We start from the raw sequence: 12,887 nt of genomic DNA, 5'->3' as shown, positions 1-12,887 counted from the left end.
TACTAACCAAACACATGCTTCCGCAGATTAGATGTGGAGTTATTGAATGCTGCCAGTTCAGTCGCCTTTGGCAGGCACATCTGGCATTGCATGATGATACTATTGGCCCTCTTGTATTTAAATGAAAAACAGTCTTTCAAATGTGGCCAAGGATTTTCGTCGTTTTGGGCAGCAGAATTCGATGTTTCAGCTAGCATTTCTACTGAAACAGTCTCTGAACCGTCGTGGCTCGCCTGATCCATCTCGTTCTCAATCTAGGCAGGTAGGCAGCCTAGATGCTGATCATTTCTCACTGTAGTGGTTCCGGGTGCGATTCTGGGTGGTTCCGGGTTTTTTTTTTTTTTTTACTCACGGATGGGATTTGTAATGTAGCAAAATACAATACTTCACTCAAAACGTAATCAAGTACATTTTAAATTACCGATTTTGAACGACTTGAAAAATAAAAAATACAGTAACGTGATTAAATGTATTTCCTTACTTTCCACCTCTGCTGTTATGTTTATTTTTGATTAAGATATCTGTGCCTTTTAGGTGTGGTGGTCCTCCAATATGGGTCAAATTTGAGGGCCCCTGGGTTAGGGTCTGGTTCAAACCATGTTCCAAAACCCGTATTAGCATGTTGGAATAAATGTGTTCAAATTGTTACATCTGCTTCTTCTATTCAACTGTTATCCTGTTTGTCTTGCAATATGCTGTGATTTAATGAAGAAATAGTCTGGTTATCCGCAAGCTTTCAACATTTGTCTGACATTGGTTCCTGTTTGTGCTCCTTATCCTCAGACTTGCACTTGTAATTGGTTTACACTTAAAGTGACCTTTAGCATTTCCTTTAATCAGGCTATTTTTGTCACACACAACTCAACATTGTTACTGCAAGCCAGACCTCACAGTTTAAACAGCAGAAAGGTCAAGTGGATACAGGTGTAGGTGGAGCTATTGGTTGTTTTGTTAGATTTCATAGTTAAATATTTACTTATTAGGGCCTGAGCGCCGACAGCGGCAAAGGCCCTATTGAAACTGAAGGACTTTTTTTTTTATTTCTGCAAATTAATCGCTTTTTTGAGGGGCTTAACATACTCAAAAACTCACCAAAATTGGCTGTTTCATCAAGCCTGGTGAAGATTTACGTTTTTTTAAGGGTTTCGGGAATAGGAGCACAAAAACGACTCGCTAGCACCCCCTACAAAATTAAAACAAATTGAGCCTCTGCACTACGTTTAATGTAGACTAACAAAACGTGGTCATGGTTTGGCCCGCTCCCTATGCTTTAGCCACGCCCCCTTTCACAGCTAAAGAACTGTATGATGTAGAATATTGTGTGAAATATCATTGAACTCAGCAGGGAGTTCCCTTTTCATTGGTGACGATTTGCAGTGTTTGAGTGCCGCGCAAATGCACGGCCGCAAAGAGTGGCGTCCGCCAGTAACCCAAGGAGGTGCGAGGGCCCGTCCAACGCTGCTCGCAGCTTTAATTTATTTTGTTTCTGTTATGTTTGGATTATAGAGCTACATATGTTTGATTATATCATTAGTATCATTATTTTGGTTACATTATGCATCTGTTAGTGCTTTTGTTTTGAAGGTACCATGCAGCCTGAGCCACCAGGTGAAGTCTATACACACACACACACACACACACACACACACGTATATATGTGTGTGTGTGTGTGTGTATGTATGTATACTAAAATGACACTAAAATGCATTACCTCACTTTTGTACTCATGTCTGTATTTGCATATTTTCCAACCAGGGGTATCATATTTGTTCACTGGACGCCACCTGATTCGCCTCATATGTGTTCATCATTTGCTGTTGCAAACAGGCCAGCTGTCATTACTTTACATATGGGGAAATGTGATGCAGTCTCGAGTCATTTGTTGTTGACAGTTCCATGCTGTCCACTCTGCAGAGCCTCCAGCACTGTGAGCGCTGTTTTGTGAGCTTATACTGTATATTTGCATAGCCAGTTGGTCATATTTGGCTGCCAGTACGCTCTACCATACAAACTCTCTGTACTGTCTTTACTGAGCCTGAGCTAAGGTTCGATAGCCAGAGCTGCACTATACTTGTGATGCTGCCTTAAAAAAACCTTTTAAGAGTTAAGACATTGTTGATGGGATTATGTCATTGCTAAAAATAGTCTATCTGTATATAAATATATGGTTATAGAATACTGTGAATACACACCCTTTAACACAGGTTGACACACCAATCTGCTAATATTATAATGACTGGAACAGTTGAATGGCCAATGTCTTAAACAAGTGTTTAGTTATTACGGTGTATCACAGAAGTTGGTTTGATTTTTAAATTGCATTAGGCATTTTTACAATTTTAATTCATATATTTCAGTAGTTCTCAGTGGTTTCCCTCAATATAACTAAATTACACTTTTATTTAGGTATGTAAGAGATGTTTAGGACTCTATAAGCAGATGTTTAGCTCTCTATAAGAAGATGTTTAGCTCTGTATAAGCAGATGTTTAGCTCTGGGCCTGCACCTGAAGTCATCTTAACATACTAGGTTCACATTTTCAAATCAGTCGGCTACAGAAACCAACAAGTTGACAGACAGACACCTGAATCTGACCTGACATGAATTTGGTGGTCAGGTTGAATGCTACCTTAATCCATTCACATGCGCACAAATGTAAAAACACTTAGTGTTGTGTGTATAGTGCTCTCTTTGCAGCACACATAACTCTTGTGTGGCATTACCTGACTAACCAGACTTGGAATGTTGTTTACCGCTTACTTTATATAATGCTGTCCTTTGAGTGTGGTGGTGTTTAACGCTGACTCAGTAAATCATCACAACTAATGACATCCTGATTTAAACAGACATATATCTGAGTCAAGCTAAATTGTCACCCAAAGTAAAAGTAGACTTTTATAACCTCTGGTAGACTGCTAGTAGGACCGTAATCTGTGGATGGCTTTGGGCTGCTTGGACCAATTGGAAATACGAGGCTTTGCCACAGTAGTTTTGGAAACTGACAACAGCAGTCCAGTTAAACACCAGCCCTCTCTGGTGATTTCTGTTTTATTTATCCAGCGAACGCTGACGGAGCAACAATCGGCTAAACATTCTCACAGTTGCTTGCACATGGTGTCCAGTACTAACAGCGTTGGGATTCTTGATGTCAGCAAATAAGAGCTGGATGATAGTTTTAGATAAATGTCCAAAATTGTATATATAAATTGAAAGATGGAAGATGGAAGGCTCATAACTCCATCAAGAGATACATCTGCTCCATTGAAAAGGAACCGGGAGACTGATTTGTGCAATTGTGAGATGGTGATTAAAGCTTTTACGAGCTTAGTTTCGTGGCAGTGCTAACTATTGTGAATTATATGCTATTACTCAATCATTGTCTGTACTGTCACCAAATCAAAGTCAGTCTCTCATCCGCTGTAAGAGCAGCTTGTGTCTTGTACTTTTTGTTTCTTCACAAAAAGTAAAATGATGTCTAAATTCTTACAAATTACACCTACATAAAGGAAGAGAAGCAAATTGCATAATGAGATCAAACTCTGCTGCAAAAGAAACGATAGCAGAGACCCAAATGAACTACACAAACAACGGAATACCTTTCAAAGAAAACATGTTGTATTCAAAGTTACTGTTTGATTATCTATAATTTAAACCTTTTCGTTTCTTTTCCCCTCCCCCTTTGGTTGTCTTTTCAGAGATGATTTGTTTTCCAACACCTTTGAGAAGTCTTTAACAAGGCCTGGACGGCTTAGAGCAAAGACAGACTTGCCATAGGGTGTTTTTTGGCTGCTCTATGCATGTTATTCTTTGTGTTGAACAGAGCAGCATGGCTCCAGGATTCTGGATGTTGGTGTAGAACGGAAACAAAAGTTATCGTTGCTTTGTTCGTCTAATGAATATGCAGGGTTTGTCTTACAGGCAGAGTGCAGTGAAATATTGATGCGGTGAAACAAGATGATGAAGTACAGTTGTGTTCAGAATAATAGCAGTGTGTTTAAAAAAAGTGAATAATGCTCAAAATCCTTAGAATAGTTTTTAATTCCATAATATCAATGCATTGGGAACACTGCACATTCAATTTCAAATCAAAACATGACCAAAATTGATCAAGTTTGTATTATACCTTTACAGAAAGTGAAGAAAAAGGAATATTAGCCTGTTCAAAATGTCTCAAGGGTTTGCTTTACTTTGAATCACTGCACTAATATTTAGTTGAATAACCATTATTTCTGAGAACTGCTTCACATCTGTGTTGCATAGAGTTGACCAACTTCTGGCACCTGTCAACAGGTATTCCAGCCCAGGACGATTGAACTACATTCCACAATTCCTCTGCACTACTGGGTTTTGCCTCAGAAACAACATTTTTGATGTCACCCCACAAGTTTTCTTTGGGATTGAGGTCTGGGGATTGGGCTGGCCACTCCATAACGTCAATCTTGTTCATCTGTAACCAAGACTTTGCTCGCTTACTGGTGTGTTTTGGGTCGTTGTCTTGTTGAAAGACCCATTTCAAAGGCATTTCCTCTTCAGCATAAGGCAACATGACCTCTTCAAGTATTTTGATGTATTGAAACTGATCCATGATCCCTGGTATGCGATAAATAGGCCCAACACCACAGTATGAGAAACATCCCCATAACATGATTTTTGCACCACCATGCTTTACTGTCTTCGCAAGACAAGGCAACTTTATTTGTATAACACATTTCAGCACCAGGGCAATTCAAAGTGCTTTACATTAAACATGAAAGAGCATTTAAAAATGATTTTAAAAAAAAATACCACTAGATAAAAGACAAAAATAAAATTGACAGTGCAGTATAAGAAATTAACAATTATTTAAAGAGAGGCAACATCAAAAAGAAAGGTCTTCAGCCTTTTTTTTTTAAAGCACTGAGAGTTGCGGAGGACCTACAGTTTTCTGGTAGTTTGTTCCAGATATGTGGAGCATAAAAACTGAGCGCTGCGTCCCCTTGTTTAGTTCTGACTCTGGGCACAACAAGCAGACCTGTCCCAGATGACCTGAGAGGTCTGGGTGGTTCATAGTGTAGTAGCAGATCAGAAATGTATTTTTTGTATTAAACCGTTTAGTGATGTATTAAACCGTTTAGTGATTTATAAACCAGTAGAAGTATTTTGAAATCTATTCTTTGGGACACAAGCCAGTGTAAAGACTTCAGAACTGGAGTGATGTGATCCACTTTCTTGGTGTTGGTGAGGACTCGAGCAGCAGTGTTCTGAATCAGCTGCAGCTGTCTGATTAGATTTTTTTAGGGAGACCTGTAAAGACACCGTTACAGTAGTCAAGTCTACTGAAGATAAAAGCATGGACAAGTTTTTCCAAATCCTGCTGAGACATAAGTCCTTTAACCCCTGATATATTCTTAAGGTGATAATAGGCAGACTTTGTAATTGTGTCAATGTGGCTGTTAAAATTCAGGTCTGAGTCCATGACTACACCAAGATTTCTGGCTTTGTCTGTTGTTTTTAACATTTTCGTTTTAAGCTGAGCGCTATCTTTTAATCGTTCCTCTCTTGCAGTTTTTTCTTCATTTAATTTAAGAAAGTTGTGGCACATCCGTCGTTAATTGGTTCAATGCACTTAGTCAGTTTTTGTATTGGACTATAGTCCCCTGGCGATAAGGTTATGTAAATTTGTGTGTCGTCCGCATAACTATGGTAACTTATTTTGTTGTTTTCCATAATCTTAGCCAGTGGAAGCATGTAGATGTTAAACAGAAGAGGTCCCAGAACGGAGCCTTGGGGAACTCCACACGTCATATTTGTATGCTCAGATACATAATTACCTATAGACACAAAGTAGTCCCTATTCCTTAAGTAGGATTCAAACCAGTTTAGTACTGAGCCAGAAATGCCAACCCAGTTTTCCAATCGGTCTAGTAATATGTCATGGTCAACCGTGTCAAATGCAGCACTGAGATCAAGTAATACTAAGACTGTAGTTTTGCCACTATCTGTGTTTAGGTTGATGTCATTAAAGACTTTAACAAGAGCCATCTCAGTATTGTGGTGTGTTCGAAAACCCGACTGGAAGGCATCAAAACTGTTGTTTAGTGACAAGAAAAGGTTGAGTTGTTGAGAAACCGTTTTTTCAATGATTTTACTTAAAATGGAAGGTTTGATATCGGCCTATAGTTGCTCATTAGTGACGTGTCTAGATTGTTCTTTTTTAAGAGTGGCTTAATGACTGCAGTTTTCAGGGCCTGTGGGAAGATGCCTGAGAGAAGAGACGTGGTACTGTGGTACAGTGTACTGTGGCTTGAATTCAGTGCATGGGGGTCGTCGGACAAACTGTCTGCGGCCCCTAGACCCAAAAAGAACAATTTTGCTCTCATCAGTCCACAGAATGTTGCCCCATTTCTCCTTTGGCCAGTCAATATGTCCTTTGGCAAATTTCAACCTATTCAGTACATGTCTTTTTTTCAGCAATGGGACTTTGCGGGGGCTTCTAGCTGATAGCTTTGCTTCACATAGCCTTCTTCTGATCGTAACAGTACTCACAGGTAACTCACAAGTCTTCTTTGATTTTCCTGGAGCTGATCATTGGTTGAGCCTTTGCCATTTTGGCTATTCTTCGATCCATTCGAATGGTAGTTGACCGTTTTTTCCCACGTCGTTCAGGCTTTGGATGCCATTTCAAGGCATTTGAAATCATTTTGGCTGAGCAGCCTATAATTGTCTGCATTATATATTATATATAATATAATTTTTCCCCTCTCCAATCAACTTTTTAATCAAAGTCCGCTGTTCCTCAGAGCAATGTCTGGAACGACCAGACATTCACACGAGTATTTCAGTGTGAAATGCACTATAACCAGCATGCACAACATTTGCTTACTTCCTTCCTTAAATATGGGCCATAACTGACACCTGTTTCTTCACAGAATCAATCACCTCACTAATTAAACACAACACTGCTATTATTTTGAACATGCACCTTTCAATTACAGATTCAATTACACAGAATGAGCAGCATGCATGTCATGACTTTTGGGTCTATTGGTTTTCTATGACTCTACAACACTTATTAGTAAATTATTTGCCATGTAGAAATATCACTTCTATATCACAAATTTGATTTATGAGGTTAGTGATGTTGGACTGCTATTATTTTGAACACAACTGTAGATAGTGGATGAGCAGCAGAACTCCACATTCACTTTATCACTCTCATCTAGATTCATCAAAGCAGTGTCAGTGCAGAAGGTTGCGCCACATGACAAAGACTTGTGCAGACAGTTAAGTGAACACAATAGTAGTTATAATGAAAATGGCACATAAGACACAAACAGTTATAATACTGTCTGTTGTCAAAGCCTGCTGTTAAATAAATGTGTGTTGCCATGACAGTCACCAGCAGCTCCTGTTGCACAATGGGGGAAAATTAGGAGGAATGGAGAAAGAAGCGATTTCCACTTGTGTGTGTGTGTGTGTGTGTGTGTGTGTGTGGCACGTCTGGTAGCTGGAGTGAGTTAGAGTGTTAAATGTGTGCTTTGAAGTGTGACCTTAACATGTGAAGAGTCATATAGAGATTTGACTAATTATTAAAACGATTAAAGTGTTGGTGTCAAGCACCCAGCTAGTCCTTTATCATGGCTAGAATACAAATTATTAGGCCTTGTTTAAACCAACAATAGCAATGCATCAAAAAAATCCAAGGTTCCTGATTTAATTTCGGCAAAATGAAATGCACGGGCGATTGGCAAAACCGTCGATTGCAGCTCAACCGTTGCCACTATGCAGAGCAACATTAGCCTAAACACGCTTTTTAATTCAATCTAAGCTAATCCAATTAATCCAAAGCACACACACACACTGTAAAATACCTTGCACCGTTGCAAATTTTACTGTTTACATGGCAAACATCGAGACTGAAGAGCATGTCATCGCTGCGGTAATAACTTCCCAGGGTTGTACAATTGAGTTTAAAGAGATATAAACTGTTGTGCAAACTCTTGGCGTCTGATAAACCTTCAAACTAGACTTCCTGATCCGCAGTGCCTTTGTTGGACTGAACACAGCCTGAGGTTTCTACATAGCAAGGGTGACATTGCACTATACAGTAGTATAACACCTGGTGGAGTATCTACACCTTCTTTCTGAGCATCAAACATGGATGGTATCACAATGCATTTATTTTCAGTATGGGTGTTGGAACCATATTTTTGTCTGTGAGAAACTCAGTGAAGTGTTGGCAGTAGGGATGTCAGGATCAACCAATTTCGCACGGTTTCATAACCGTAAGAACTGTAGAAACTAACTATATATATATATATATATATATATATATTAGGGCTGTCAATCGATAAAAAAATGTAATCTAATTAATTACATATTCTGTGATTAATTAATCGCATACATAATTAACGGTGCCTGAACCGATACTTTTTAAGAAAGTAAAAAAAGAAAAAAAAAAGGGTACTAAACAACAGTCGGTGACAACAACTTGTTTATTGCCAAGGCCATATGGTCAAAATTAAATGATTTAATAAAATGTATAACAATAACTTATTTGCAGCTGCAGATTGTTACATACCGGTGTTGAATCCTCTACAGTAAAACACAGTCAAACTTTACACCGTTTAGCTGTCAGCATTGTAACCGTGTTTAATCCAGCTACTAGCTAGCAGTAGGCTAATGTTAGCTGCTGTTGAGTATAGTGTTAACTAGCTAGCGGTAGGCTAACGTTAGCTGCTGTTGAGTATAGTGTTAACTAGCTAGCGGTAGGCTAACGTTAGCTGCTGTTGAGTATAGTGTTAACTAGTGTCACATGCAGCGGGGTTTGTGTTTCCTGTAACGTCTGTTTCAGAGCATCAGAGAGAAGCGCAGACATATCAGTGGCACCAGATTTTCGTCTGTATGCAAACGTCAATATGGAATGGATTAATCTGCGTAAATTTTTTTAACGCGTTATTTTTTCTCAGATTAATTAATCGAAATTAACGCGTTATTTTGACAGCCCTTATATACATATATGGTATCCTGATTCCTGCATCGTTTCCCTGTGAAAACGAATCTCACGACGAGTCACGTGTGTGCGGTGAAATCTCCTCTTGCGAGCGCTTCACTAAAAGTGTGTGCTGGTTTATTTTGTGTGTAAGAGCCACTGACCTGAAGCGTTAAGAAAAGGAGCTGTAAAAATGTCTGAGGGAACATGCATTTCAGACTATCATCGGCCAAAACAGCGCCTTAAATGGACAGTGTGGGAGCATTTGTGGACCAAAACAATTTAAACTTCCCTGAAGTAACGGTAGTTAATAACGTGTTACTGTTTACTTTCAAAAATCATATTACCAACTAAGGAGGACTGTGGGAGTGGCTGTCGTTCTCTAGCTCGCTCTCTGTGTAGCCTACTTTCTGTAGCCTATTCCCATTTAACCATTTAAGTGATTTTAAAGCCAGATGTTACACTATAAAAAAACTGGATATAGTTGACGATAATAAATATTTTAGTTCATTAGAAATATTCTAAAATGAAATCTGCTATATGCCTCTCTCTCTCTATTACTTGACTAACTTAAGGAGAGCGATGTGAGCAGTGTGATGCTGAAGCTCTTGAATAGCTTGCAGGCATTCCTCAGCACTGGAGAGAGATAAGAATAGCCCTCACTTGTCTCTCCTCTATTGGCCAGCTAGTGTGGCTGTGGGTTGGTGAGCCGCGCTGCTCTGTTGCAGCAGTGCTGCTCTAAACGTAAAGAATGGCACAGGGAAAGAAGCGGGGGCCCTCTGGGTGCAGCAGAGCAGCCTGGCTTTGGATATATTTGGCTCTGTCAGTTTGCATACAGATCTGCAATGGTCTGCAATTAGGCTTTTTTCCTGTTTCAACACAGGATATGGCAGTGCTGTGAAGCTGGGCCATTGATGCTCTCCGGGAGCATGCTAGCCAGCAGCCAGGCCCTCTAAAGGAGATGCATCATTTCCATGGCTCGAAAATTTGTAAGTGGAAAACTGGCTTATGCTCAGTGGACAAAACGTCACTTTCCATGAAACGGACGTAGGCTAATCAAAGTGAAAGCTATGGGCTCTTATTAATTGTATACACCTCAGGCATGCAGGGGGAAATCAAAGGAAGGGGAGATGTTAAACGATGTGATGAATTATACTCATTTTGTTCAAGTGCTTTGTTCACTGTGTTTATTGATACTAAGAGTGGCTATAAAGATCTAAAGGAAGGCAGCAATCAGAGTAGCCCATGCTCACATTGGACTCCAACTAAAGCCTCTCCCCTCATACAAAGCACTGGAAAATATGTGTCAGCTACTTCCTCCTTCTCACTCACCTCCCTCCCCATTTCAACTTCCTGTTCTTTTGGCTGTTCGGAAGTGAGATGCTTTAAATGGAGGCTACAGCCGGATGCCTTATTCACTTACTGTTACACCTTTTAAACAGTTGTCATTTTTTTGTATGCCGCCACCGAATTACCACTGTTTACAAGGTCTGTGTGGTAGCTAAGAGACACATAAAAAACACACACACATTCACTTTTCAGGCACACAAAAAGACACCAGAACGCACACAGATTTGGGTCTATATAGACACACCTGTAGACAGACACACACCCTCATTCTTTTAGCTACACACTTTTACACTTCTTCTAGGCGCACACACACACACACACACACACACACACACACACACACACCCAACCAGACATGGACTCTTTTTAGATGCATTGCATACTGAGACACACATTATGTACATTCTCACATTAAAAGACTAGTCATTGGCTGCTAAAGTAAGATGTACAAATACCAAAGAGTTGCTTTCTACTCATTTCCGGTTTAAGGACTTCAGATTATTCCAATCTGTAGAATATTACTATATTACTAGATATTCCATTTACACCCAACTAAACTGCCTTAAACATGCATGGCAATGATTGCACCATTATCACTCCCAAAACAACCATTTTTGAATTACTAGAAGACTAAGATGACGATGAACAGTTAGAAAGCCATCTTTCAGCTAGTGAAGTATTCCTGTATCAGCAGCTAACTTTATTTGTCAAAGGTGTGTGTGTGTGTGTGTGTGTGTGTGTGTGTGTGTGTGTGTGTGTGTTGCTACACTGTTTCGTGACTGTTGCAGTAGAACGTTGGGCTTTTTTTGGGGTTTCATTTTTGTGGTTTGCTGTTACAGTATCAATCCATTTTATTGCCGTAACAGCTATATTAACACTTTGCATGTGCACCATGTATTTACATTTGCACAGTAAAGGTACATTTTATGTATTTGCACCAATGGCTTTCCTAAACTGAAGGACAGTGACTTTATCATGTTGGAGTCAGAGCTTATTTTCAACTATTCCACATACATACTGACACATTTCCTTATCTTTTGGTCCTGGCTCTGTCGTGTTGTCTTCAGCCTTAGCATATAAGGGAAGCATACCCTCACTGGTTACCATGCAGTAAGTTGCACTGATGGTCATGGGTCACTAATGTCTAGAGCTGGGTACCGAATTCAATACCTTTTTAGGCACCGACCAAATTTCCCCCTTAGTATCGAGTATTGCAAAAAGGCCTCGTCACTCAATACCTAAGGAGTAAATCTCGTCAGCGTCAGTGAGCCAATGAGCATGCAGCATGCTTCTACCAAGATCTAATAATGCTGGTGGTTGGCTGTCTAACGTTACACATTGTAGAGACATGCAGGAAAAGCTCTAAGTTATGCACAGAGGGGCTCACGTAGTAGGAGCTGAAAAATAATTAAAAAAAATGTGTGCCGTAATGTTGTAATTTCTTTTTGTTAAAATGGAATTTTATAAAAATGTGTCTAAAAAAAGAATCGTTCAGGAACCGGTACCAAAATCACGGTATTGCTATCGGTATCGCTATCAAAACTTTTTTTAACGATACCCAGCCCTACTTACAATATGTCATGTTATCATTAGGCTTTCTACACTGAAGTATAGCCAAATCCATATCATGGTACATGACATTATAACGTTTTATGTTTATACCAGTTATACCACCCACCCCAGCTGTAGAAGAAGAATATGTAGAAGTGAAATACTAAAAAGTAATTTGAGGACCAGACATTTGAATTGGTTGTTCTTCTACTTGCCTGGGAAGCAATGTGTGGTTGTTTGCTTGTACTTCCCTGTGACCTTTGTGTTGTGGACATGCTCCTCTCCATTTTAATAGGGTGTACACGTCAAGATATAAACATACGGAATGTGATAACCATTGTCAGCGGAGGTCTTATTCTAAAGGTTCTAAAACAATGACCACTAGTGTCTCTAGTGTAGAGAAAGACCCGAAAAGTGTGCCAAAAGTGTACAGCTTGCATTTAGCCTCTAAAAAGTTTGTTGTAGTATTTTTAATGCTTTGCTTTTCTTGTTACAGCTCTGATGGTACTAGCTGAACACTGACCGCTTCCTGCCTGAGGACACCTGCTGCCCAATTCCCTTCATCATGTCTGGGATGCATGTAAGTGAAGCATGCATTGCTTTTTCGTGTACAGGTGCACAGGTACAGGTGCACAAATAGGCAAACACATTTTAAACACTACCCTCTCTACATTTTATGCAAAAACACACTATCTATCAAGGAGTTGCTCAGGATAACCAGCTTCTGCTACTGTTAGCTTTTTAGCAGCCACACTATCACAAGAGGTTCATTCTTACAATGGGCCATCTTGGTGGCTCGATGGTGTTTTAAGCCTCCACTGTCGCCTTCCAGGCAGCTAACCCTAAACTTAACCCTAAACAACTATTGCCGCGCTGCCTGGAAGGCAACGTTGGGGGCTTAAAACACCAAACACCATTCGCACTTGGCACTTTTCCAAAATTAGTTGTAGTACAGAAAACACCAATCACCAAATACTGTATACCTTTTTGGTCATACCACTGGGCCTTAATATCTT

General features: G+C 39.8%; 1 protein-coding gene across 2 annotated transcripts in view; it reads left to right on the top strand.

Annotated features, from left to right (window-relative positions):
• The window catches only part of cskl (c-src tyrosine kinase-like), a 58,432-nt gene that overhangs the window by 22,887 nt on the left and 22,658 nt on the right, over window positions 1–12,887 (top strand). For both annotated transcript variants that reach the window (XM_078253514.1, XM_078253522.1), the window contains one exon: window positions 12,368–12,451. In XM_078253514.1, the coding sequence (XP_078109640.1) occupies window positions 12,437–12,451 (15 nt within the window). In that variant the 5' untranslated portion in view covers window positions 12,368–12,436. The remainder of the gene's footprint in view (window positions 1–12,367; window positions 12,452–12,887) is intronic.

Source organism: Sander vitreus, chromosome 1 (assembly GCF_031162955.1).
Source record: "Sander vitreus isolate 19-12246 chromosome 1, sanVit1, whole genome shotgun sequence".
Taxonomy (NCBI): domain Eukaryota; kingdom Metazoa; phylum Chordata; class Actinopteri; order Perciformes; family Percidae; genus Sander; species Sander vitreus.
Note: the sequence above shows the minus strand (reverse complement) of the source record. Positions and strands in the feature narration are given on the sequence as shown.